General features: G+C 42.9%; 1 protein-coding gene across 1 annotated transcript in view; it reads right to left on the bottom strand.

The window, feature by feature from the left end:
* The window catches only part of LOC118400075 (forkhead box protein P1-B-like), a 213,566-nt gene that overhangs the window by 60,949 nt on the left and 126,689 nt on the right, over nucleotides 1-25,928 (bottom strand). The window contains 1 exon segment of the mRNA XM_035796499.2: nucleotides 1,113-1,250. Coding sequence (XP_035652392.2) covers nucleotides 1,113-1,250 — 138 coding nt within the window.

Here is a 25,928-nt window from a genome sequence, read left to right as displayed (position 1 = left end):
ACAATAGCTCATTAAAAAGGGCCTCCTTTGGGAAAGGGGGTATTAAATATTAGATATACACACACATACAGAACAGGCCTTCGTATTAATTATCAAATATGCCCTGAAGTCGTTTGCAATTTCACACTGAAACAAACAACCCCTCCTTGTTCAAACAAAGATACGCATCTGAGGCAGCTCAAACGGCTGATCTGAAATTAACGTAAATATTGCATCAGATACGGATAGCTGTTCCTATTCAAAAGCAGCAGAAAAGATGAAAAATCACAAAGGCTACCCAAATAAATTCCACGCATCCCTTACCCTCTAATTATTACCCCCCCACCCCATCCGCACACCCCGTCTGCTCCCTGGTGCCCCCTCCTGCTAGTGGTGAAAACAGTTGATCCTCAATATGAGTGAGTGAGTGAGTGACCAAATAGCTCCTAAAGCATGTCCAGGCTCAGATCTCTGCTGGAGAGTTGGAACCCTCACCTCATCTTCCCCTCTCTCATCCTTTATCCTCTTTTTCTTTATCCTCTTTCTTCTCTTCCTTTATCCTTCCTATAAACAGGCCACTCATCCTTCTATCACATACTTCAGACACTGCTTACAACAGGCCTCGACCCACAACACAAATACTGCATGTGTGCATTATTGCCTTGGCTTTAAAAATAAATAAATACATAGAATACATAAATATTTCTCAGAAGGTGATTTCTGTGAGTCTAGGCTATATACAATCCTGTCTTTTCTACATAGTAAGTGTCGCGGTCTGAAATGTATGTTGTTGACCACCATTGCAATCCCCGCCCACAAACACACGAGCGTGGTTGGTCTGCAACCGTCACTCGCTCTGCCTCTCTTAATTTCCTGTTTATGCAGGTTGCCTGGTGCATCCCCCCCGACAGACAGAAAGAAAACAGCACGCAATGTACCATAAAAAAGATCAAGAAAGTTCAGCACTCCATTGTTCAACTTAATAAGTGACTTTTACAACCGTCCAACCGCTTGTGTTTGTCTTGAGGTTTACAACCAGGAAGTAACAATATGACAGTTGACTGGTGCAACAGCAAACAATACCGTTTGCATGTTGCTAACATGAAATACTGTGTGAGAGTCTGTTGTAGTACCTGTAGACTTGGCTGCTTCTCACTGCCTTTGGGGGATTTTAGACCGGTGCCTTGCTGAGGCTGCAGCTGTTGCTGCTGCTGTTGTTGTTGTTGTTGTTGTTGTTGTTGTAGAAGGATCTGTCGAGCCACTTGGAGAGCCTGGAATAGAGATTAAAATGATGGTGGGTTAAAATAAGGAACAACATTCAAACTAAAAGCAGATATTTTATTGTGTCTTGGGGCTCAACCATTTTCTTGAGACCAATCGTATTGCTTTTAACACAACAGATGTAACCCAAACGACAACGTGTTCTCGGACTGCAGATAGGCAACAAAACAAAACGGACATTATAAAAATGTTTTCCACCCGCGCCTCGTTCAAACACATTTCCATAGTTTCCTCTCAACGCACAAACAAGAATCAGTTGACAAAACAAACTTGTGGATAAAAAAAGGACAAAAATCAATAGCAACCGGCCAGTGAAAATATTTTTCTGTTGATAAGTGGCACTTACAGTAAACAGAAAAAGAGATCGGTGCTTTTTGATCCTCCTCTCCCTCTGTCCCCCTCCAGAAAGCAAATAAAAGGTTTATTGCTGCTCCAAATATCTGTTAAAGGACACGGCCTTCTCAGTGGAAAACAAAATACAGTGCAGTCACATGTTTATTGTTCCAGCTACTCCCTTTTCCCTCACGATAAATAATCAAACATGCCATCCAGAACAAACAAAGCCGGGGAGCTGGGAAAAAACAGTGGTCATGAAAACCACACTGATACCAAGAAAAGCAAGCGCGTGTTCCCACAGTGAGCCGCCAGTCTCACACCTACACCAGTAAAACATCTGAGTAAATAACTGGGCTCATTCTTTCCATGTTCCTCAGACGCTTACTCCCACAATTAAACAAACTTAAACAAACAGTCGGGGGCACATCCAAGCCCATCTCGCACAGCAGAGTTATAGTCCTCAAGTCAATTATTTGATAAGTTAGGTTGATTGCCATACGGAGTCAAATTAAAAGCAGTATGTTGAAGAAGAAAAGGGGGGAGGTGCTCAGAGGATGTAAGATGGAAAGTTAAAGAAACGTGTGAAAGAGTAAGAGGAATGTGTGAAATATTGTATGAAAGTGAAATATCAGAAGGAAGAAGGTATGAGAAAGAGGAAGAGAGAGTGATAGGATAAGGAGTTGATCTGTAGGCCTGTTAAAGCTCTATAAAGGAACAGATGAGAGGGGAGTTCAGCTCAGACGCGGGGGCAAACAGCTGTGCGCTGGTCTGTGTGTATATGTTGACCTCTCTCTAACACAGGCCTGTGGGATGACATCATGAGGCAAGAATATGACCACAGGCTACAGAGGCCACTCTCCTGGCGTGTCTCTCTCTCTCTCTCTCGCTTTCTCTCTCGTGAGAGGAAAACGTCAAGCCCACACATTCATAAAATATAGTATACCCTTTTCTTGTGACAGAACTCATGAATACCATTTATATCTCTGTGTCCAGCATGAAAGAAGTTAGAGGTAGTTTCATGAGCCAATGCTAACGCTAACACTAGTTAGGAATTGCGCTAACACTAGCAAGCAATGGCACTAGCTAGCAATGGCACTAGCGCTATTTAGCAACTTCCTTCAAACTGCACGCAGAGACATAAAATGGTATCTACGAGTTCATCTGACTCTAGGGAAGTTGATAGAGGGCCTAACTGCCAAAATCCCGAAGTATATATTTAATGGGCAACACAGTTTGTTTTTAATTATCCATTAAACAATTACTACTAGGGGGCTCACTGCATTGCAGATCTAGAGGCGTCACAACAGACCCTGGTTCGTTCCCGGGCTGTATCACAACCGGCCGTGATCGGTAGTCCCATAGGGCGGTGCACAATTGGCCCAGCATCGCCCGGGTTAGGGGAGGGTTTGTAGCGGGCCGGGCACCTGCAGACTGACCTCGGTCATCAGGTGAACGGTGTTTCCTCCGACACACTGGTGAGGCTGGCACTACTACTAGTTTGATGGTTGTAGCCATCAATTGTCCCATTAACAGCCATATTAGCAAAGTTATTTCATTTCAAACTTCACATTTCTCTAGTATAGGCTACTTATCGTAATGAACAATATCAGAAAAATGCTTATAACCAGTGATCGGTTTTGTCGGTGTCGCTAATTTCCGGTTTATCATCCCGGCTCTACTAACACTTAAGAAATCCAGCACAAGAGCAACGTAATACAAGAAGCTCAAGTCGTAGGTAAGTATTAGTTGATGGTTAAAAGTTATATACACATTGTATACAGTACTTATGTAAAATGAGCAGCAGGAAGTCAAGTTTAATAGACAATAGAACACAAATGACCGAGCTGTATAATGGAAAAGAGGAGAACGGGTTCTTATTCTAAGAGAGAATGACTTTACCTGGTGAGGTAGCCATGACACAACAGAGCACAGAGTAGTTTAAAGCCAAGCCCACGGATTACTACAGGGCAACATTCAAACGTCTTCTCTAACTTACGACACACAGATGTTTTGGTGTAACGTGTCTGGTTTACTAGCGGGGGGGTGTTGGAACAAGGATACTTGAGTCAACAGGATATCATGGAAGTTTCAGACACTTGTGGAAGAAGATATACGTTTCTGGGAACCATTGGCCAAAAAAATTGGGCAAAAAGCCTACATTATACTATAATCAATCAGCAGAAATACAGTAACCGTGACACTGCAACGCAACACTATTTTCTCATCATCCAAGTTGATCATCAACTAGAAACTATTTAATACTTTTATATTTGACAAAAGTGAGAAAATACAAGGAGACAATCACTTATTAGTCAGACTGTTTAGGCACTCTGTTTCACCCATTGACTTTGTAAAATTGTTTTAAGAGCAAAAGACACAGGATGAGTCAAAATTACTTTGTCGTCAGAACGAGCTAAAACGGACTAGCTGGGGAACCTATGCTGAGTGTTTCAGAGGTGAGGCCCGGCTAGAGGCGGAGGAATGATTTGTTGTTTAACAAGGCGACTGTAGCTGGCCGCCTTGAAGAGGCCTAATGCCGTGCTAAAATAACCCATTGTGAGCTGTCACTGTGATGTTTACACAGCACCCACTCTTCTCTTCACACACAGCCCTTCTCTCTCTCCCTCTTCTCTCTCTCCCCACTTTTCCTGGAATTCATCTCTTTTTGATCTCACATTCAAAGGTACTGAGCCTCTTGATCGACGTACAAGTCTGAAAAGCAGCTCCAGACGCCTGCGATAAACTGCCAGCGGATGACAGGCCGGAGCATCTAAAGAGCAGAGAAATGAGAAGAACAGCATGTTGTCTGGGCACTACAATAGCACAAATCAAGAAACATATTAGGTGGAACTGATCAGATACAAAAACTGCTCAAAACAGATAATGGTGACGAAGTTGCAAAGGGAACAGGAGCCAATCTTGCTATTGTGAAAAGCAGATGTAATGCTAAGGGAGGGAAACACTGTACCTTTCCAGAATTAACTAGGGTTGATACACTTATTAAAGTTGGACTTAATTCTAATGTTCACCTGTGTATATTTCTAACTGGCAAAACATCTCATGTGTAACACGAGGCTTCTCAAATCGGATTCACATATTGGTACGTGCCAAATCCGTATATGTAGGCCTAGGTTCAACTGGAGACGGTTCCTTAGAATGTCCTGCTATGGTTGTTTGTAGTACAGGCTTATCTGTAGCTGTACAGTATGAGCTAGGACAAGGAAAACTACCGTATTTAAACACACACACACACGCGCACGCACACACACAAACGTACAGAGTAAAAATCCTTCAGGAACTTTTGATTAGAAAACACCCTCCAGGATCAGACAAGGTCTTATCGTCAACAAAAGACGACGCAATTTGGTATCCTTGTCCATGTCATTTGGAATCCTCTTTTATTTTTTCTATTTCAAATGTGTTCAAAGTTCACACTTTCCCTTGTGTTTAACGGGTCTGCCTCAATAAACACGGCTGCCTTATCTGCATATGCTTTCACACCGTATTAGTGAATATAGTCTCTAGGAGCAGCTCTCATGTCCCAGGGCTATCTAACAGCGATAAGGGATTGGGCTGAGTAGTGGATGTCTTTATATGCAGTCTGCACATTATTTACAGGCTTTGGGTTTCCTGCTGTTTAAGCCAGCTCTGGGTGCCATACAAATCCCTGCTCAGAGAATTACCACAGAGTCAAGTCTTCGCTTTGATTCAGCCCTGCACCTTTCACCACGCTGTAATTGTACGCACATTTTGGACATGGGTCTGGCCCCCCTTGGGTTGTACCGTGGCAGAGATCTTTGTGGGCTATACTCGGCCTTGTCTCAGGATGGTAAGTTGGTGGTTGAAGATATCCCTCTAGTGGTGTGGGGGATGTGCTTTGGCAAAGTGGGTGGGGTTATATCCTTCCTGTTTGGCCCTGTCCGGGGGTGTCCTCGGATGGGGCCACAGTGTCTCCTGACCCCTCCTGTCTCAGCCTCCAGTATTTATGCTGCAGTAGTTTATGTGTCGGGGGGCTAGGGTCAGTTTGTTATATCTGGAGTACTTCTCCTGTCCTATTCGGTGTCCTGTGTGAATCTAAGTGTGCGTTCTCTAATTCTCTCCTTCTCTCTTTCTTTCTCTCTCTCGGAGGACCTGAGCCCTAGGACCATGTCCCAGGACTACCTGACATGAGGACTCCTTGCTGTCCCCAGTCCACCTGGCCATGCTCCTGCTCCAGTTTCAACTGACCTGAGCCCTAGGACCGTGCCCCAGGACTACCTGACATGAAGGCTCCTTGCTGTCCCCAGTCCACCTGACTGTGCTGCTGCTCCAGTTTCAACTGTTCTGCCTTATTATTATTCGACCATGCTGGTCATTTATGAACATTTGAACATCTTGGTCATGTTCTGTTATAATCTCTACCCGGCACAGCCAGAAGAGGACTGGCCACCCCACATAGCCCGGTTCCTCTCTAGGTTTCTTCCTAGGTTTTGGCCTTTCTAGGGAGTTTTTCCTAGCCACCGTGCTTTTACACCTGCATTGTTTGCTGTTTGGGGTTTTAGGCTGGGTTTCTGTACAGCACTTTGAGATATCAGCTGATGTACGAAGGGCTATATAAATAAATTTGATTTGATTTGAAATTTGATTTGATGTGACCGAGGGCACTTTTTTATCTCTCTACATAATCTGTTGGCTTAGAGTAAACTAAACAAAAAAATAGCAAATAACTAAAGTCCAACTGTAGAGGAATTCAAATGTGCTGGTTATAATGAGATTCTAGCGGGCAGGCTACGTTACACCCAGAGAGGAGACCGACAACACTCATCCTCCATTTCAAACTGACAGACAAATAATAGAAAAATATGAGCCAGGTCAAAGAGGGTGGCTGTGTGAAAAACGAGAGGGCTCCATTCAGGGTGGCTCCACTGGGAGAGGGGTGGTGAAAAATGAAACGAGGGTCTGGTCAAGTGTGTTTGCTCAGACGCATCAGGAGAGAGCCCTCTTTATTTCCTCCGACTCACCAATGTCCTCCAACCCCAACGCCAGGGAAGACCTTGAATGTGAAATGGTTTCAAACAAATTGCCCCTAATTGCTAGAAGATGTGTGCGCAGGTGTAACCGGATCCCTGTGGCCATTGTGGAGACTGGAGGGAAACAGGGAGCAGTGGAGGAGTAGAGGAGTAGAGGAGAGGAGAGCAGGGTCCAGTGCTGGCTGTTTACTCAGTGGCTGGAGTTTATTAGATAGGAGACCAGTGCTCTCAGACGGCCAGCAAAAACCCAGCTAATAGGTTAGTTCTTAATAGTCCTGCTCAGCAGACACAGACCTTTCTCCCCCCCGTCTCAGGCCTCGATGGGCTTGCGTGGTGATGGCCTAAATGTCAAGGTTCTCTGCTCAACTTTCTGAGTGAGAGAGCACACGTCTCAACTCACCTGACATTTATGGCCCTGGCTCTACCCCTACCCCTGATCCAAACAAAGGGCCCTTTGCACCTCAGCTGCAGCCCTGTGCAATAAGCTCCCCTCTCTCTGGCTCCTCCTGGTGTGATGATCGCACAGTAGGCGAACTCCCTCCTATTGATCTACGGACAGGAAAGACGCTCCTTATTTGTACTTTATTACGCTGTCTATTGTAAGACCGGTGGTGAATTGATTGAAGCTGGGAAAGTTACTAACACTCATTGTAACTAGTAAGAGGATGTGGGTGAGGAGGGGTGGGGGCTTTGAGTGTGCAAACATATAGTAATGGAATTAACTTATAAGTGTTAACAATAAGTGTCATTTTAATTGAAATGCCTTTGATTTGACAGAATTCTTAAACATGCGACTGGATAAGCAACGGGAGGATTGTGTCTATTTATTTTAATTGCGTTTTTCTTTTTAATACTATGGTCGTTTATCTGTAATGCAAAGTAGGCAGGGCTGGATTCCCAGTAAGTATGTCATTAATGCCATTTCCAAAAAGCCTCTCCACATGGAAAACAGGCACCCATGTTCAAACCTCACGCTTTACAGGCCCTCTGAAAAACACTCTCTAACCCATGTTTAGATATCCAAACTAATTCACGTAGAATACATAAATAAATCAACGTTTTGTACCCACTTCAAACCATTATATTCCCTTCCTTTGCTGCACTTTTCAACTAATCTATTAATATTTATGACAAGACTAAACATTTCAAATTGCCATGTTTAAACAATATAAAGCACAGCATGCAATTATATAAGTTGCAAGCTGACTTCAATAAAGAAATCCCATTTTGTTTGTTCTCCACATAACAGGTAATGCAACGGCTTGACAAATGTTTTCAGGGGGAAAATGGAGTGAAAGAAAAACAGGGAAGAAAATTAAGTTTTTAAACATGAGTGTGGATGGAAGAGGGGGTTGTGGAGCGGGACTGATGATGGACGGCAGGGAGTGAAGGGAGGGAGAGGAGGAGGGAGACAGAAAGAGAGAGGGTAAAGAGAGGAGGGGACACGGAGCAGGCGCAGAGCGGAGAGCAAACAGTGGCCCACCAGGCGGGCCCCACTCGGAGCCTGGTACAGCAGTGTGACCGGCAGCCCGGGAGGTCAGCTCAGCTATGCAGGCCTGACAGCTTCCGCTTGCTGTGTGCTTGCTGTGTGCTTGCTGTGTGCTTGCTGTGTGCTTGCTGTGTGCTTGCTGTGTGCTTGCTGTGTGCCAGGCTTGCTTAGCCAGCAGCTTAACAACAGATGGCAAAAAGAAGGCCCCTGTTCAAAGAGGTCTGGATAAACACATACATATAAAAGACAAGCACACATACTGTAGACACAACACACACACACAGAGAAGTGTCATTTACGATCAAAGTAACAGGGCCAAAACCTACACTAAATTAGACGAAATAAGAAAATAACAATAGCTTCCACTGTCTTCACACAGGCGCACACACACACACACACACACGCACACACAGTTTTGTCTGATTATAGGATAACAACTTCCTATCATGATTCAATAACAATGAAAATCTCTCTGTGAAGACCTTTCCATCCCTGGCATTCAGCAGTTATTAAATGAATAGTGTGTTTATTACTGCTTTAGAGTGGTGTAAACTCATAAACACCCTCCTAGACTACAAGGGAAGCTGTCAACTAAATATTGTTTCCCTCATGAGTCGCTCTTCCACCTCAATTACGCCTTTCAACTTCCCAGGCACTGTATGATAAAGTGGCCGTAAAAATCATTCACATTAATACACCATTGTGCATCTGCTGCTAAAGGTAATTAAAGAAGTAAATGACTCATAAGAATAGACATATTAGCCGCAAAATGAAAGGCAACTGGGCTGCCTCATGAAAATATGTACCATTAAGATACTGCATTTTCATATTCAGGGTAATCAGCTCCACTAGCCTGATGCTGATTTAATCCACTTCACTTGGAAAGTCTATCAGAGCGCGTCCGCGTGTCACTCTTTCTCCCCCTGGTAGCCACGCAGCATTCTGCTTCAGCACCGCCAGTGAATGGCACCAATGAAGGGAGGTCACACAGAGGCAAATCAGTTGGGGAGCAGTCAATGCTTTGGTTTCACTTAGATGGCAGAAAGAGAGGGAAAAGAGAGGGGGAGATTGAGTGAGGAGGGGAAAAAAACGAGAGAGATAAAGAATGGAAAAAAAGAAAAGAGATGGGAACAATGCAAGGCAGACCTCAGTCTGTACCCTCCTCTCTCCCGCTGCCCTTCCCTTTCCAACACCTGGGTATGCCCACCCCCAAGTCGATAAAACACGCTAAATGTCCTGGGCATGCCAACGATCTAGACAGTGCTTAGAAAAACATCCTTGTTTCGTTTGTTATTGCATTTTCGCCTGCGGAGTTGCATCAGGTAGTGGTTGGCGGTGTTGTGCTTGGGAAAGGGAGCTTCCAAAAACGAGGATTCTGAGGAGAAGTCTCCTGGGTATAGTGTTTAGAATGGGAAGGCCTTGTTGTTCTAGGTCTCATACACATTACACAACTTCATCAACAGAGCAGCTAACTCCCAAGTCACTCCCACTAAAACCTCAAATCTCTGTTTTGTGTGGCACTGAATATAGATGAATACAGACAGCCTGTGTAACATTACAGACACAATGCCCCGCTACAAAGCACTGCTTCAGGAGGAGACTGATATTCTGCATCAGACAGTTGACACAAATGTGGGGGACTCAGACTGCTTAGGGCACTAGCTCCTTCTGTGTTGTCTGTTGATCGTTCCTCAGCTCCTCTACTATGGGTTTACTACTATGCTGCTCAACCTTCTGAGACCCCAAAGTAAAGTCTGCCTATAAATATGAAGCCACCAATCAAAAACACCTAAAAAGGTAGTGACATTGCCTGGAGCCTATCACTGCTGTGAGGGCAGGATAACATGATGTGCTCTGACCCTAGAGAAAACACACCATCTTAAGCAAAGCTTGTCGTTGATTTCACAAACGCAGAATTTGACCAAGTGATAATGGCACGGAATCCATCTCTTGGTTGCTACTGCAATTGAGCCTTTATCTGTGGTATACTCATTAAACGTTAGAAAATGGCTTCTATCATAGCTACACTGATCCCAAGCTTCATATACTGTATATGTGCGTGGCCAATTAGTCTATTTTCAAGTCATCTGACAAAATCACCAGTTCCAATCCAAGTTCCAATGCCGTTTAGCAAAGTCCAAGTGTTTACATTTGTTGGATGACATGAAAATAGAGCTCTTTGGCCACGCACACCAGCGGTGGGTTTGGTATCCACATCCACATCCAAAAAAACACCATAGCTACTGTAAAATATGGAGATGGACCTTTGATGTTATGGGGCTATTTTGCTTCCACTGGTCTTGGGGTCCTTGTTAATAACCTCTTGAAGCTAGGGGGCACTATTTTTATTTTTGGAAAACTAACGTTCCCAAAGTAAACTGCCTATTTCTCAGGACCAGATGCTAGAATATGCATATAATTGACAGCTTAGGATAGAAAACACTCTAAAGTTTCCAAAACTATAATTTTTTTGTCTGTGAGTATAACAGAACTGATATTGCAGGTGAAATCCTGAGAAAAATCCAATCAGGAAGTGACTCTTATTTTGAAACCCCTGTCTTTCAATGCATCCCTATTGCCCATTGAAAGGGATAACAAACATATTCATTGTTCTGTGGCTTCCCTAAGATGTCTACAGCCTTTAGACATAGTTTTGGGCCTTTATTTTGAAGAATGAACGTAAACGTCCACATTGCGTAAGTGGTCAGTTGTTGGCTCTCAGTGTGATTTTTGCGCTAAACAGAGAGGTAGCCATTATCCCTCCCGGTCCTAGTGAAAAGCCAACTGTCCCGGTTGATATATTATCGAATAGATATTTGAAAAACACCTTGAGGATTGATTATAAAAAACCGTTTGCCACATTTCAATATTATGGATATAATTTAGAATTTTTGTCTGCGTTGTCGTGACCGCTATTTCCGTTGGATTTCTAGGCATAACGCATGAAACTAACGGAGGTATTTGGATATAAAAGATATCTTTATGGAACAAAAGGAACATTTGCTGTCTAACTGGGAGTCTCCTGAGTGAAAACAACACAAGGTAAACAATTAATTTGATTACTTTTCTGATTTTCATGACCAAGTTACCTGCCGCTAGGTGTACATAATGTTTTGTTTGTATATCGATAAACTTACACAAACGCTTGAATTGTTTTCACTGTAAAGCATAATGTCAAAATCTGAGATGACAGGGTGATTAACAAAAGGCTAAGCTGTGTTTTCCCTATATTTCACCTGTGATTTCATGAATATGACTATTTTCTAGTAAGATTATTTGACCGTTGCGCTATGCTATTTAGCGTAGTTGATGATAATTCTCCCGGATCCGGGGTGGGGGGGAGGGGTTCCAAGAGGTTAAGGTCAACAGCATCATGAACTTCAGCAGTACCGTGATATTTCTTCCAAATATCTGGTTACCTCTGCCGGGAAGCTAAAACGTGGCCGCAAGTGGATCGATCTTCCAGAAAGATATCCCCAAGCACACATCAAAATCTACAAAGAAATGGTTAATTGGCCACAAAATCTAAATTTTGCAACGGCCATTTCAGTCTCCGGACTTGAAACCCATTGAAAACCTGTGGTTTGAATTGAAGAGGGCCGTCCATAAGCGCAGGCGAAAGATATCAAGGATCTGAAAGGATTCTGTATAGAGGAATGGTCTAAGATCCCTCTCAATGTGTTCTACAACTCATAAAACATTTTAGAAAAAGTCTCAGTGCTATTATCCCCACATGGTGAGGTATTGAAAGGTACTGAAAACAAGGGTGTCAAAAAAAAATGTTTTGCTTGTTAAACAAAATCTCTTTCTTACTATAAAATATAATACATTTAAAAAATGGGAGCATACAATATAGCTCAGCATTTTTTATTAATTATTTTATATAGTCATTTTTGCAAATCTCTATCAAGGGTGTCAATTTCAGACCCCACTGTACATCATTTGCTACGGATTTCCTTTGTCTTGACCTGGGACCTGAAGGACGTAAACCCCCTCTGTATGAGGTCTATGAGGTGCCAGTGGAGGAATCCCAGTGTGGTTGGAGTGAGAGTTCCTCTACGGGAGAATATTTCTATAAATCACAGCGACCCCAATTGGCCATGGCTGTGGGTTGAGTTGCAGTGGAGAGGCAGCTCCCTGGGAATACCACTGTCTCTGTTGAAGTCATTCCAAGATGGGTAATATGATCCCAGACAGACAGGAATAAAGGAAGAGAAAAAAATCTAATTGCTTTGGCCATAAACTACAATGATCTCCTGGCTGGTTCTGGAGTCTGGACAGATCACCAGTCAGCTTGGACTGACGTGATTCATCGTAGTGTTCTGAAGTAAGAATGCAAAGACAAAAGAGTGGCCATACTCCTTTGGTTTGATTACGACTTCCTCTGCCTTTCTAGTGTTAATGTGGATACTCGGTATTACTCAAAACACTCACAAGTAGGGTTGCAAAGCTACTGGTAATTTACCAAACTAATTTATACATAAATAACAAAAAAACATTTTTCTTCATATATAGTATTCATTTTTATATATGTGTCCATATTGTCCATGAGTTTCTACTAGTGGATAGTCCATATGGTTCAGGAGAAAATAGCCTTATGCATTTAAAAAAAGAAGAAGCATATCATCAACAATGCCATCATATCTGCAACTCTTCCAAATATTAACCTTTTCACAACTGCCACCAGTTTGACCCCCAAAAAATGGACAAAATAAATAAATATTGACATAGTAAAATAAATAAGTGTGTAAAAAAAAGAAAGAAATGATATTTCATGCATAAGCCCTCATAGTAAACACCATCGTTATTCACTGTTGATGGTTTATATTTAGGATAATATTTTACAGCTCTGTCATTTTATTTATTTCATATATTTAGCATGTGATACGGCCACACAGGGGGCAGAGATAATTACAGACACCTGTGATAATATGAAGTACCCAAAAAGGCCACTAAATGACATCATATGCATTTTCCCACAAAACTTAGTTTACTGGTAGTTTACTGGAAAACGTAGTTCCCAGTAATATACCCTCCCTTTGCAACCCTACTCACAAATCAGACATTTTCCTTCACTTTGGCGAGGACAATTGTGAGGAAAGTAACAACAAGTCATGGGGGAAAGTCGTGTAAGTGCATGTAAGCACTTTTAACAAACATAACATCCTGTAGTAATTAGCATGCAAGGCGCAGCATGGTGACAGAATTGGCCGGCTTCAATCAGCCTGAAGCCACTTTCAGCACACTGCATAGACACCTCCTGAGCTGCATTCTTCAATAAACGTCACAGGAGAAGATGATCACAACGCAAATTAAGTTACGTGCCAAGCTTAAAAGGCTTACATAAACATGTGATGGAAATATTGAACAATGGTGACTGTGGTGGAAAAGAAACAGGCTTCTGTATATAATCTGTCTTGATGAAACAAATTCAAATGAATGCAATTAGGTGATAAATCTATCTAGATGCAGGAATCAAGTTTTATTTATTTTTTTATCAGCGTTTATATCTGCTTTGTTCTCATGTTGTCGTTTTGGTCTCATCTCCTTCGTTCCGTGTGTGCACCTTCCCATGTACACACACACACACACACACACACACACACACACACAACGCCACTTCCCCCTGCCACTCACGAGAGATCATGTCTTCCTCCCTGTCGAGCGGTTTCAACTCGATATTTATATTTGAGGTCTGGTCCAACAGAATTGGTCATATGGACACCGAAACCCATTGTGTGGAGAAGGAAACCTTTCTATCAATACTCTTTTTATATCTCAACTCCTCAAATTGCGCAGAGCAGACACTACTACAACGGGAGTATCAATGAACATTGATTCTGGTAAGTTAATGCTCAGACAGAAGGGTGTGTTCAAAAACAATTAAACTGTTCTACCTTGTTAGCTAGCAAATAAATACAAGTTGGCTAAACTTGAAATATAAAGATTAGCTGGCTCCTCGCTAGCATGTGGGCTTGTGCTTGAGAGATTGTTTATGAGACCTGTGTTAATTAAGCAATACGGCACGAGGGGGTGTGGTATATTGGCCATATAACACAAACCCCCGAGGTGCCTTATTGCTATTATAAACTGGTTACCAACGTAATTAGAACAGTAAAAAGTAATTTGGGTCATACCCGTGGTATACGGTCTGATATACCATGGCTTTCAGCCAATCAGCATTCATGGCTCGAACAACCCCGTTAAAATATTTATATAATGCCACTACAAGAAGTTAGTCATTATTAGTGACTGTGCATTATGCATGGTTCTGGTTAAACTTGTAACAAAAAGGTATTTTCAAAGACAGACTTGAAAGACCGATCAGTGATTATCAAACAAAAAGCAGGTTAAACTATTTTGATGAAATAATGACATTATTAGTGGGTCTTATGGTTGAGGAAGTCATATTTAGCCGAGGTATAATTTTACAAGCCCTGAATTCATTAGATTATTGTTGACTGTTTGAAATGCAGTGTACTTGACCTTTAACAACCTTCTTAGATATATATTGTGAATCACCCATAAGTTTGTAAAAACTCGATATATGATTTTAAGGCCATATCGCCCAGTCCTATGAGAAACACACGGTGCAGTGAGAATGAAACAAACCCAAAGTGAAAAGCTGGCATACAGTAAGTAGCCCAAACAACAAGCACTGCAGGAACCAAGGGCATGTGGGCTATAGAGCGGGGGGCCAGGAGGGAAATGACAGACTGCTGTTCAACTCCATTAGCTGCTATGTGAGAGGGGTGCATCTAGCAGCACACGACCTGTGAAGAATCTTAGATCTCGCTTTATCTTGGAATGGGATTGCCACATTAATTCTTGGGAACTGTAATCTCTCAAGCAAATCAAATTACTCTCATTAACCGCAGAAGAAAACTGCCTCTGTAATAAGTACGTATGAAAAAGTATTTATTACCAATAATCACCTCTTTAACATGAGCCAGTTTACAACGGCTTTTATTTTTGCTGATTACGTTTAAAAATGAGAAACAGGAAGGCCGTTTGTGCGAACACACACACACACACACACACACACACACACACACACACACACACACACACACACACACACAAAGTGTCTGTGATACAGTGATTAAAGGGGAGGGTATAGAGATACAGTGCTTTAGGGGCCTTTGAGAGGACATGCCTTACCTAGTCATAAAAGCACACCTCGGTCTTTAGGCCAGTGCCAGAATCCCACTCAATGGGTTCGCTTGGAGGTGAATCACTAGAGAATTTACATGTAAAGCAGCCCGTGTCATCAGCCAAGCAGTGCCTGCACACAAAGCTGTCCATGGCAACTCAGTACACAGTCACTGACCGCTACATATTTGAGAATGTTTGTGCGGATCACTGCCAGACTCAGTGCAGACACTAGCATAACAATGCTATTTCTGAATCATAGACAGCTGCTGACATTGTTTCAGCTCAACTCATTTACATAATTTTGGTCGTCTGAAAGCCCAGTGCGAATAACAGAGTCAAAAAATACATTTGCATTATGCATTTCTGCAAATAGAGAAAAACAAACGGATACTTGTATACTTTATCACTACGCAGGGAGTGAACTCTTTGCTCTCATTCCAGGATACGACATCATTACTTCAAGTAAATGTTGCCAAGTATAATTGCTCTGCTCGTAAACATAGCAGACACAGATATCTTCTCTATTTGAAGATCTGAAGTTTTTCCCCCAGAAAATTGTCAATTAATTACATGAAAAAAAGGTAAGAAAAAGTAAGAAAATACATAAAAATGATAAATATGAATTTCCTCCATGAAATCAATTATAATTTGAGGTCAGCGGTTAATTCATTTACAGGCTTAGCATAATTACCTGTTTTATCCTCATTTACATTTTAGTCATTTCGCAGACGCTCTTATCCAGAGTGACTTACAGGAGCAATTAGGATTAAGTGCCTTGCTTAAGGGCACATCGACAGATTTCTCACCTACTCTGCTCAGCGATTCGAACCAGCGACCTTTTGGTTACTGGCTCAACGGTCTTAACCACTAGGCTACCTGCTGCCCTGGGACACTGCTATCCCTGCTATTCAAGTAACACACTCCAGTGATTATTAAAATTCAACATCTATTCCAGGGAGAACGTGTCTTTCAAAATACAATGCAGAAATATGGAATACACCAAAGCAAAACCCTGTAGTATGCCATGAAGAATTATCAAATCAAATTCTTATTAGTCACATGCTCCGAATACAACACCTTACAGTGGAATGCTTACTTACGAGCCTCTAACCAACAGTGCAGTTAAAAAAAAGTACGGATAAGAGATAAAAGTAACAAGTAATTAAAGAGCAGCAGTAAAAAAAAAAACAATATATACAGGGGGGTGCAGGTACAGAGTCAATGTGCGGGGGCAATGCAAATAGTCTGGGTAGCCATTTGACTAGATGTTCAAGAGTCTTATGGCTTGGGGGTAGAAGCTGGTTAGAAGCCTCTTGGACCTAGACTTGGTGCTCCGGTACTGGTTGCCATGCGGTAGCAGAGAGACCAGTAAATGACTTGGGTGGCTGGAGTCTTTGACAATTTTTAGGGCCTTTCTCTGACACTGCCTGGTATAGAGGTCCTGGAAGGCAGGAAGCTTGGCCCCAGTGATGTACTGGGGCCGTTCGCACTACCCTCTGTAGCGCCTTGCGGTCAGAGGCCGAGCAGTTGCCATTACCAGGCAGTGATGCTCTCGATGGTGCAGCTGTAGAACCTTTTGAGGATCTGAGGACCCATGCCAAATCTTTTCAGTCTCCTGAGGCGGAATAGGTTTTGTCGTGCCCGCTTCACAACGGTCTTGGTGTGCTTGGACCATGTTAGTTTGTTGGTGATGTGGACACCAAGGAACTTGGAAGCTCTCAACCGGCTCCACTGCAGCCCCGTTGATGAGAATGGGGGCGTGCTTGGTCCTCCTTTTCCTGTAGTCCACAATCATCTCCTTTGTCTTGGATCACGTTGAGGGAGAGGTTGTTGTCCTGGCACCACACGGCCAGGTCTCTGACCTCCTCCCTATAGGCCGTCTCATTGTTGTCGGTGATCAGGCCTACCACTGATGTGTCATCTGCAAATTTAATGATGGTGTTGGAGTCATGCCTGGCTGTGCAGTCATGAGTGAACAGGGAGTACAGGAGGGGGCTGAGCACACACCCCTGAGGGGCCCCTGTGTTGAGGATCAGCGTGACGGATGTGTTGTTACCGACCCGCACCACCTGGGGGCGGCCCGTCAGGAAGTCCAGGATTCAAGTTGCAGAGGGAGGTGTTTAGTCCTTGGCTTATTGATGAGCTTTGAGGGCACTATGGTGTTGAATACTGAGCTGTAGTCAATGAATAGCATTCTCACATAGGTGTTCCTTCTGTCCAGGTGGGAAAGGGCAGTGTGGAGTGCAATAGAGATTGCATCATCTGTGGATCTGTTGGGGCGGTATGCAAATTGGAGTGGGTCTAGTGTTTCTGGGATGATGAAGTGAGCCATGACCAGCCTTTTAAAGCACTTTATGGCTACAGACATGAAGGCAGGTCACCTTAGTGTTCGTGGGCACAGGCACTATGGTGGTCTGCTTAAAACATGTTGGTATTACAGACTCGGACAGGGAAGACACTTGCTAGTTGGTCAAACGCATGCTCGGAGTACACGTCCTGGTAATCCGTCTGGCCCTGCGGCCTTGTGAATGTTGACCTGTCTAAAGATCTTCCTCACATAGGCTACGGAGAGCATGATCACACAGTCTTCCGGTACAGCTGGTGCTCTCATGCACGTTTCAGTGTTATCTTCGTCGAAGCGACCGTGGAAGTAGTTCAATTCATCTGGTAGGCTCGTGTCATTGGCAGCTCTCGGCTGTGCTTCCCTTTGTAGTCTGTAATGGTTGGCTAGCCCTGCCACATCATCTGACGAGCGTCAGAGCTGTTGTAGTACAAGACCATGGTGCTTGCCTACGGAGCTGTGAGGGGAACGGCACCTCAGTACCTCCAGGCTCTGATCAGGCCCTACACCCAAACAAGGGCACTGCGTTCATCCACCTCTGGCCTGCTCGCCTCCCTACCACTGAGGAAGTACAGTTCCCGCTCAGCCCAGTCAAAACTGTTCGCTGCTCTGGCCCCCAATGGTGGAACAAACTCCCTCACGACGCCAGGACAGCGGAGTCAATCACCACCTTCCGGAGACACCTGAAACCCCACCTCTTTAAGGAATACCTAGGATAGGATAAGTAATCCTTCTCACCCCCCCCCCCTTTAAGATTTAGATGCACTATTGTAAAGTGACTGTTCTACTGGATGTCATAAGGTGAATGCACCAATTTGTAAGTCGCTCTGTATAAGAGCGTCTGCTAAATGACTTAAATGTAAATGTAAATGTAGTACGACTCGATCGAAGTTCTGTATTTCCGCTTTGCCTGTTTGATGGTTCGTCGGAGGGCATAGCGGGATTTCTTATAAGCTTCCGGGTCAGAGTCCCGTTCCTTGAAAGCGGCAGCTCTAGCCTTTAGCTCAGTGCTGCCTGTAATCCATGTCTTCTGGTTGAGGTATGTACGTACGGTCACTGTGGGGATGACGTCATCGATGCACTTATTGATGAAGCCATGTTAGCACCTATCACTAGAACGTAATGTAATATCAAACTATTCCTCCAGATACGAGAGTATCTATACAGCACACATGCTCTACAAAAGCCCAGATTGAATTCTGTATGAAAACTGTATGTCAATAATTTAGTTTAGCTAGTGCATCAGTATCCCAGTGCAGCTAGCAGTGACTGGAGTTTGGCAGCAGGACAAAGTAAGGCAGAGGTGCCCCATGGCTACAGCTCTCCTAAAACTTCTCAACCTGCCCATCAAAGAGGACCCACCCCCCGCCCGTCTGCCTGTGCATGGCGTCGCCTGTGATTCATGCTGGGCAGGTGAGACAGAAAGCAGGGGGGGGGGACTCAGGTATTTACAGTAGCAGGACTGGAGGGGATGTGGTGAGATAGTGAGGAGTGGCACACAAACTTGTGATCTGTGACTGTGCATCATAGCAAAAGAAATAACCTATTCTGCAAGGGTGTTCGTTATATAAATGATACTGCTTTACACATAAACATTGTCAAATTGGCACCCTCAAAAGGTGTTTAAATATGAATAGGTGGGGTCATTTATTGTGTTTTAACACACGAGTTCCACCCCAGTGAGATACACTGCAGAATATTGCATAAACACTTTGTAAACATGCAGCTGTTAAGATAATTATTTTGATTGCGAGACTCTCAAGGCTTTCTTCACCTCCTCAACATCTGTTTGAAATATGGGGCAAAACCGGCATTCTGGCTAGAGCTCAGGTGGTTTAAATAGAACACACACACTTCTGTGTATAAACATACATTTTTCCCCTCTAGCTCGGTGGCGAGTCAGCGAAAAGGCAGAAGCTGCAGCTCCCCACAGTACAGTCCACCTGCCAGGAAGAGATCCTTTTCTGTTCTCTCCTCCAGCCAGACCTGTCCCAGAGAGATGCCGGAAGACTGGGAGAGAAGCAAAGACATGCTGTTGTTGGATTCTCGATCATGTACTGCACAGAGCAGAGGGCAAGGGACAGTAGGCCCTTTATCTATGGGATATACCAACGTAGAGCTAGGAAAGACATTATATAGAACCGCGAGATGCTGTCTCATGTTATACTGCACCAGTGCTTCATGGATGGATCTACGTAACAAATACTGTAGATGAAAGTAACAAACAAATAAGACATTTGGTAGAATAAGCTAGCTAATATGCAAGCACTGTAGGTTATTCCACTACAGGTAGTGTTGGCTCTGTAGCAGTGACCCAGGCTGTTGGAGAGAGCAGAGGGAAGGGAAGGTGTGGGATAACCCAGCAGCCAGGCAGGCACACTCCTCACCACCTAATCCAACTGGCTGTTTCTCAATTTCACACATCACTCTTTGACACTTTTACATTTGAAACACAGCCCTCTCATGACTAAAATATTTCTCTCCATTCTCTCGCTCCCTCTCTCACTCTATGGCGAGGGAGGTAATGAGAGATGGGTGTCCATTTCCCAGTCTCTTTTCTTTCCTCACCAAATCAACCGCAAATAACCCACAGGCCTTTGAACCCCATCTTGATTTTGCTCTTTAGATAAGGACAATACTTATTGTGTTCGTTGCGCTTGAGAGCGACGACGGGGAGTACAAAGTCACTCCAAGATATAGACAAATACAGCACAAAATAGACAGGTTCATCTGCCTGAACTCAAAGGACAATTTCAAGTGAACTCATGGAGATGAGCAAATATGGTGATACTGCAGCACCAGCTCGGGACCTCTCATCAAATGGAGGGGAAAAAAACAAATGTTGTAACTTTATTCAAAATCCCCTCATACTGGTTCAGTATGTGTGCATGTTAAATATGTGTTGAAGTTCCTATGTATACCATAACCCTGGTATGAAAGGGTAAAGCAGGAAATGGACTAAACAAACATAGCTGGTGGAGATCACATAGACCCTCCCCTGACGCAATAGAACCCCTCAATGAATTCCCAACATGCATCAGTGTGCTGTAGCCCCGGTGATGCCCTCGGTTGTGATTGTGCAGGGGGAGGCTGAGGAGTACAGAGTATTTACTGATGCGGTTATCTTGTCCTGTGACAGGCAGAATCAATCAATCACCACACCGTGGCTGGGCTCCGCCGCGCATTCCAGGCACAGCCCCTCGCTTCTGGGGGAGGAGATGGCAGTGTTAGCCAAGCCAAATTTGATCAACCAATGCAGTTCCCCTGTGCCACAGCTATCTGGGATGAAGATGCTATTATCTGGACGTGAGCAAAGTGATGAAGACAGCAGAGAGAGTCCAGGTGGATCTTAGCTTCCTCTTAAAGGCACAGCGCCTCTTTTCTGGGAGCAAGGCGAATACATGACACTGTGTGACACCGCTGTTGCCTCTCTTGTACAGATCAAGGCGACAAGCATTTCTACGCTGAAGACAAGTTTGAACGAATTATCAGAACGTGTATTTTAAAAAATCTAACTTGTCCGTCTACCACAATTACATACCAATTAAAGACACAATCCTGGGAGGTACTCCTCAAACTGACATTTCACATCAATCAATCAAATGTATTTTATAAAGCCCTTTTTACATCTGCGGTTGTCACAAAGTGCTTATACAGAAACCCAGCCTAAAACCCCAAAGAGCAAGCAATGCAGATGTAGATGTAATTCCTTAAACAGATTTAATGACATGCATGAATGCTTTTATGGAGGTTACTACGTTTGCATTAAGCAATGAGGAAAAATGAGTATAGTGTTTAGACTGCAGATAAGGGCTGGTAATTCAGAGCTCTATATTTATGCTTCATATTTATCCAATTCAAAACTTTATTTTGCATGTTAATGTTTAATAAGGGACCTTTGCTATCCATGGGCACAATTATTAAATATCCGCTGAGATATGTTTTTTTTAATAAATCATACTCTCAATTTTGTACTTATCTGATACAGTGCCTTGCAAAAGTATTCGGCCCCCTTGAACTTTGCGACCTTTTGCCACACTTCAGGCTTCAAACATAAAGATATAAAACTGTATTTTTTTGTGAAGAATTTTTTGAAATATCCAATAAATGTCGTTCCACTTCATGATTGTGTCCCACTTGTTGTTGATTCTTCACAAAAAAAACACAGTTTTATATCGGCAGCTTCTTGTTATTGTTGCCAGCCATCTCGCCATCAGAATCACAAAAACACATGGACTTCTGCCCCATTGAAGCGTGCGCAAAGTTTTCGTCAAGTTGTCAGCTAACCCGTCTATAGGAAATGGCTTTAAGACCTGTGCCTTTTAGCCAGTCATATCCTCAATAACAGACATAATCCTATGGTTGCCAGGGAATGTTGCTTATGGAGAAACGACAATTGCATCAATATAGTAATTAACAGATTGTTTATAACGTGATATGCCATAATGTCACAACACGGATTAGCCTGTTACAAGCGGAAATGATTACACAAATGTTTATCTGAGGCCCAACAAAAAGAACATTGACTGCTTGCATAATTATGAAGAATATTACACAAGTGGAGTAGTGGGGATTGTTATTATGGGAGGAAGTTGTGTCAATAAGTGCAGACATTAGGGAAATGACTCTGCCTCTCACACACACACACATTAACACACTTCCAGAAGTATCAGTCACAGCAATGTGTTTGCATATGAACACTGGCAACACCTGCACACACACAATTGCATAAAACAAGATAGCTTATGCATTGTAAATGTCCACACAACTACATTATACAGACAAAGGCCCTTTAGGTTTTATAAGCCAGTTTAACGTTTATGTGAAATACAAATCATGATTTACATTTTTTTTTAACAAAAAAAATAACAGCATAAAATTGCTGTGTCGTGAATATTGACAGAGCAATCTATTCCACCTTCTATTAATGTTCTAGCCACTAGTGTGACAAATGTAGATGTTGAGAAGATACAGTACCAGTCAAACGTCTAATAAATATTTATGTAAATATACAGTACCAGTCAAAAGTCTAATAAATATATATGTACAGCACCAGTCAAAAGTCTAATAAATACATAAATATATATATATACACTACCAGTCAAAAGTTTGGACACACCTACTCATTCAATTATTTTTCTTTATTTTTACTAATTTCTACATTGTAGAATAATAGTGAAGAATATCATTTGTTTAACAATTTTTTTGGTTACTACATGTGTGTTTTATTTTATTTATTTATTTTACCTTTATTTAACTCGGCAAGTCAGTTAAGAACAAATTCTTATTTTCAATGACGGCCTAGGAACAGTGGGTTAACTGCCTGTTCAGGGGCAGAACGACAGATTTGTACCTTGTCAGCTCGGGGGTTTGAACTTGCAACCTTCCGGTTACTAGTCCAATGCTCTAACTAGGCTACCCTGCCGTGTGTGTGTCTATATGTGTTATTTCATAGTTTTGATGTGTTATTTCATAGTTGATGTCTTCACTATTATTCTACAGTGTAGAAAATAGTAAAAATAAAGAAAAACCCTGGAATGAGTAGGTGTGTCCAAACTTTTTACTGGATGTATGTATGTACAGTGGGGCAAAAAAAGTATTTAGTCAGCCACCAATTGTGCAAGTTCTCCCACTTAAAAGGATGAGAGAGGCCTGTAATTTTCATCATAGGTACACTTCAACTATGACAGACAAAATTAGAAGAAGAAAATCCAGAAAATCACATTGTAGGATTTTTTATTAATTTATTGCAAATTATAGTGGAAAATAAGTATTTGGTCACCTATATACAAGCAAGATTTCTGGCTCTCACAGAACTGTACCTTGTTCTTTAAGAGGCTCCTCTTTCCTCCACTCGTTACCTGTATTAATGGCACCTGTTTGAACTTGTTATCAGTATAAAAGACACCTGTCCACAACAGCCACACTCCAAACTCCACTATGGTCAAGAACAAAGAGCTGTCAAATTGTAGACCTGCACCAGGCTGGGAAGACTGAATCTGCAATAGGTAAGCAGCTTGGTTTGAAGAAATCAACTGTGGGAGCAATTATTAGGAAATGGAAGACATACAAGACCACTGATAATCTCCCACTGATAATCTCCCTCGATCTGGGGCTCCACGCAAGATCTCACTCCGTGGGGCCAAAATGATCACAAGAACGGTGAGCAAAAATCCCAGAACCACATGGGGGGACCTAGTGAATGACCTGCAGAGAGCTGGGACCAAAGTAACAAAGCCTACCATTAGTAACACACTACGCCGCCAGGGACTCAAATCCTGCAGTGCCAGACGTGTCCCCCTGCTTAAGCCAGTACATGTCCAGGCCCGTCTGAAGTTTGCTAGAGAGCATTTGGATGATCCAGAAGAAGATTAGGAGAATGTCATGTGGTCAGATGAAAAGAAAATATAACTTTTTGGTAAAAACTCAACTTGTCGTGTTTGGAGGACAAAGAATGCTGAGTTGCATCCAAAGAACACCATACCTACTGTGAAGCATGGGGGTGGAAACATCATGCTTTGGGGCTGTTTTTCTGCAAAGGGACCAGGACGACTGATCCGGGTAAAGGAAAGAATGAATGGGGCCAAGTATTGTGAGATTTTGAGTGAAAACCTCCTTCCATCAGCAAGGGCATTGAAGATGAAACATGGCTGGGTCTTTCAGCATGACAATGATCCCAAACACACCGCCTGGGCAACGGAGTGGCTTCGTAAGAAGCATTTCAAGGTCCTGGAGTGGCCTAGCCAGTCTCCAGATCTCAACCCCATAGAACATCTTTGGAGGGAGTTGAAAGTCCATGTTGCCCGGCAACAGCCCCAAAACAGCACTGCTCTAGAGGAGATCTGCATGGAAAAATGGGCCAAAATACCAGCAACAGTGTGTGAAAACCTTGTGAAGACTTACAGAAAACGTTTGATCTCTGTCATTGCCAACAAAGGGTATTTAACAAAGTATTGAGATCAACTTTTGTTATTGACCAAATACTTATTTTCCACCATAATTTGCAAATAAATTAATTTAAAAAATCCTACAATGTGATTTTCTGGATTTTTCTTCTCATTTTGTTTTTCATAGTTGAAGTGTACCATAGATGAAAATTACAGGCCTCTCATCTTTTTAAGTGGGAGAACTTGCACAATTGGTGGCTGACTAAATACTTTTTTGCCCCACTGTATGTATGTATGTATGTATGTATGTATGTATGTATGTATGTATGTATGTATGTATGTATGTATGTATGTGTGTGTGTGTGTATTTATTTTAACTTTTGACTGGCACTGTACGTGTTGTGTGACTAGTGGGTGACAGTTAGTTTACCTGTAGCTGGATGGCAGCTGACAGCAGCCTCTCTCTCTGGAGCATGGTACTGATGGAGCCTGTCACTTCCCTACCGTATGAATCCCTCCCAGATGACTCCTGTTGGACATGGACATACCCCACTGCCGTTCCCATGCTCTCCCTTCACCCGAGCAGACAGACAGATGGACAGGTAGGGCCTGCTCTAAACAACTCTTTTAAACATTTGCCCAGAAGAAGCGCTCCCTTTTGTCCAGCCCCTGTATCCTAATGCATGTCAGCCAGCTCTAATCAAGCAGAAAATGGTCATAAATATTTCTTTCTGCTAGATTTCACATTCGCATTTCACACAGGGACATGATATTTTCCCCCTACCTCCGGGGAGCACCTAACGCAAAAACGAGTTTCTTATATTCAAGGCTCATGTTCCTTTAGTATAATGCAGAACATATTCCCAGTGCGGGAGAAAACGGGGAGAGAGGAGAGAGAGAGAGGGGAAAAAAAGGGGAGAAACAAGCATAAAGCCCTGTCTTATTTCCTGTGCCATTTACTGGCTAGTACTTTCACAGCCATCCCATTACATCATGTCAGAGATTGTAAACAACTAAATAACAACAGCGCAGTGGAGCCCACAGCTAGGAAGTAACACAACACAACATGCATCCCTGTGTTCCAGAGGGGCTCCCGCCCAGCATCCTCACAGTGGAGCCCACAGCTAGAAAGCAACACAACACGCATCCCTGTGTTCCAGAGGGGCTCCCGCCCGGCATCCTCACAGTGGAGAAAACATTTGTTTTTATTTGTCCATTTAAATAATATATCTTTTTTTTTTAAGAGAGAGAGAAAGAGCGAATGAGGATTTATACTGGTGGTGCTGTGGGTGACTATTTATGGCAGCCGTCATTCACAGGATGCTGGGGTGCCATCACTTTTCTTTATGATGAGACATCACATCGTAGACGCAACATATCATTCTCTAAATGGTATACAACCATTCAGCTGCACACGCAGGCCCCTCGCCATTTTTCTCTCAAATAGAGGC

The sequence above is a fragment of the Oncorhynchus keta genome, chromosome 21 (genome assembly GCF_023373465.1).
Source record: "Oncorhynchus keta strain PuntledgeMale-10-30-2019 chromosome 21, Oket_V2, whole genome shotgun sequence".
NCBI classification, from domain to species: domain Eukaryota; kingdom Metazoa; phylum Chordata; class Actinopteri; order Salmoniformes; family Salmonidae; genus Oncorhynchus; species Oncorhynchus keta.
This window is presented reverse-complemented; position numbering and strand designations above follow the sequence as displayed.